Below are 2,949 nucleotides of genomic sequence, written 5' to 3'. Positions count from 1 at the left end.
TCCTTTCATTCGTCACGTATTTATTTCTAAACGATAATTAAGCTTGTGGCATTTTTTTTTCTTTTCTCTTTTTTTTTCTTTTTTGCCAAAAGGATAGTATCATTAAAATCTCTATTATCATAACACACACACACACACACACACACACACACACACACACACACACACACACACACACACACACACACACACACACACACACACACACACACACACACACACATACACACAAACAAACACATTTAAATGCCGATATTTATTTAAGAGGAATACTACAGTACATGAATGAAAACTTTACTTGCCTCATCGATCTTGATCAGAAAGCAAGGACAAAACAAAGACCATGCCCACAGATGCTTTAGCTTTCACCAAAACAGGTGAGCCACTTTAAGTTATTAGCGCAGCAAGGTCTGGATTCCAATACACTGTACACCATCAGTTCACAGACGAAGGTGAGGGTGGAAAAGAGCAACCCCGCGCCGCACACCAGGAACACGCCCTGCAGATGGTATGTAGTGAGCGTCAGCCCCTCTTGCAGTGCTTCCGCCCCTCCGCTCCTGCCCTTCCTCGCCGCTGCCTGCGTCAGGAGAGGAATAAGACTTTGCAAGTTTGAATAGTCTTGACAGTAGCAACAACAAAAACAGCAGCAGCAGCAATAGCAGCAGTAGCAACAGCAGCAGCAACAACAACAAAAATAGTAGTAGTAGTAGTAGTAGTGGTATGCGTGGTATGCAGTGGAAGAAGAAGAGGAAGAGGAAGATGATGATTAAGATGATGATAAAAAATTATTATCATCAACAACAACAACAACAACAACAACAACAACAACAACAACAGCAACACCAACAACAACAAACACTTCTTCAGGTATTCATTATCACTCACAGCTGCCTTCCTGCGTGTAGCTAGGGTGTGCTGTTGGATGAGGTCATTGAGCCACTTGTCCACCAGGCCCGCCTCTAACAGCCGCCGCAACACCCTGTCGAAAAGTCGCTTCAGGGGGGAACCTTTCTGAAGCGCGAAGCCAGTGTCGGCGGGGAAGAAACGATCCCTAGCCATATGCACCTTAGGAAAGACATTAGTGTTATGTATGCTGTCTGGTTTTATTTTGGACCGTATTCTGAAGCATTTCTGCGCCGAACTTTCACTACTTTCAAAACTCTAGTTGAAGTTACGCGGGTTTCAAAGGGTGTTCTTATGGTTTTAGTGGCATATTAACAAGATTTCTATATTATTAAGAGGAGAAACACTCTTAAGAAAACAGGTAGTCATCTCTGTGGCTTTTTGAAAAATAGTCGTGGTGAGAGAGCAAAACATTTTTTAATACGAGCCCTTATAATCTTCTCTATCGTTATCATTATCCTCAGTCGCCCATTTCTTCCACTTTCGTCACCAGCATCATTATCATTTCTCGGATTGTTGTTATTATATAAACTATTGATATAGCTACTAATACGATCACCAACATCACTAACTACCATAACCATTAACATCTACAGTTTTATCACTATCACTATCACCATCACCATTATTCAGAGTGTTACTGTTACCTCTGTTGATATCACCACCCACATTACTGCCATAGTTATGAACATCACCTTCATTACCAACATCACCGCGTTACCTTATTATCTATACAATTATTCAACACCATTATTACAAATCACTACTTGACTGATTCATTGCTACCATCGTTTACGTCACCATTGTCACAATTACCTCATCTAGTCATCACCACCAGCACTACGAACCTAGGCCAAGCGATACAAGATCATCATATTCTGAAACATCCACTACTTTCAAAAGGCTCTATTTGAAGTTACATGGGTTTTAAAGGATATCTTTAAGGTTCTAGTGACAGATTAATATGATTTCTACGTTATTAAAAGGCGAAACATTGTTGAGAACTCGGCTAATCGTCTATGTGGCCTTTGAAAAATAGTCGGTGTGAGAAAGCAAAGCGTTTCTGCATACGAGCCATAGAGGTCTTAATTGTCCTTGACTGTAAGCATTAGGCTACCTGCGTATCTCCATTCCTATCGACGAAGTGCATGGCGACGGCGTCCCTGAGGTAGGTACTGAAGGAGATGAAGGCGAAGTTCTCGTCCAGCGCCTTCTGGATGCAGGCCACGAGGGACGGGCAGAAGGTAAGGCCTTTGAAGATTTCCTGATAGAGGGGCACCTGTTGAGAGAGAGAGAGAGAGAGAGAGAGAGAGAGAGAGAGAGAGAGAGAGAGAGAGAGAGAGAGAGAGAGAGAGAGAGAGAGAGAGAGAGAGAGAGAGGAGAATTACTAGCTGATTTCCATACTTAAGTCTCATCCATCCCTTTGAGTTTTTTTCTCATCATTCTTCATCACCTCATTATCCCCTCAATACTCTCAATCCCCTCTTCATACAATCTCTCTCTCTCTCTCTCTCTCTCTCTCTCTCTCTCTCTCTCTCTCTCTCTCTCTCTCTCTCTCTCTCTCTCTCTCTTGTTCTTGTTCTTTTCATCACATCATCCATCGTATCATCATCCATAACTATACTTGTTTCACTCAGCAACCATCATTTTCTCTTTGTCTATTTATCGTCCCCACCTCGCTTGTCTTGAAGAGCTGATAGTCAGCGGCCCCGAAGTCGTTGATACCCCAAGTAAAGTCGGAACGAACCAAGTCTTCCAAGGTTTCTAGCGTCGTTGAGTAGGCGGGCACAGTGAGGAAAGCGGTGAGGTTCCCGACGAAGGAAACGGTCGCCACCAGACAAAACAAGAGCCATGTCGCAATGAACACTCGAACGTGAGGTGAGCTTGGCCATGGGCGGCTCTATGTATGCGAATGGAAGAAGAAGGAAGAGGAAGAAGAGGATAAGCGAGAGAATATCCGTATTTTTTCTTTATGCAATCTTAAGTGGATGAATAAAGTATCATACAAAACGGAAGAATACAGATATTTGGAATACTGTATCATCC

At 42.8% G+C, this 2,949-nt stretch overlaps 1 protein-coding gene across 5 annotated transcripts in view; it reads right to left on the bottom strand.

The window, feature by feature from the left end:
* Positions 1–247: 247 nt before the first annotated feature.
* LOC135097472 (uncharacterized) overlaps positions 248–2,949 on the bottom strand; it is a 106,630-nt gene continuing 103,928 nt past the window's right edge. For 4 of the 5 annotated variants that reach the window (XM_063999421.1, XM_063999418.1, XM_063999420.1 and 1 more), the window contains 4 exons: positions 2,579–2,803; positions 2,021–2,182; positions 886–1,065; positions 248–577 (listed from right to left, as the gene is read on the bottom strand). In XM_063999421.1, the coding sequence (XP_063855491.1) occupies positions 359–577; positions 886–1,065; positions 2,021–2,182; positions 2,579–2,803 (786 nt within the window). In that variant the 3' untranslated portion in view covers positions 248–358. The remainder of the gene's footprint in view (positions 578–885; positions 1,066–2,020; positions 2,183–2,578; positions 2,804–2,949) is intronic. The other variant, XM_063999422.1, reaches the window with a different exon arrangement.

The sequence above is a fragment of the Scylla paramamosain genome, unplaced genomic scaffold, assembly GCF_035594125.1.
Source record: "Scylla paramamosain isolate STU-SP2022 unplaced genomic scaffold, ASM3559412v1 Contig21, whole genome shotgun sequence".
In the NCBI taxonomy this organism is placed as follows: Eukaryota; Metazoa; Arthropoda; class Malacostraca; order Decapoda; family Portunidae; genus Scylla; species Scylla paramamosain.
The sequence above is the reverse complement of the archived record's forward strand: the minus strand, read 5'-3'. Positions and strand labels throughout refer to the sequence as shown.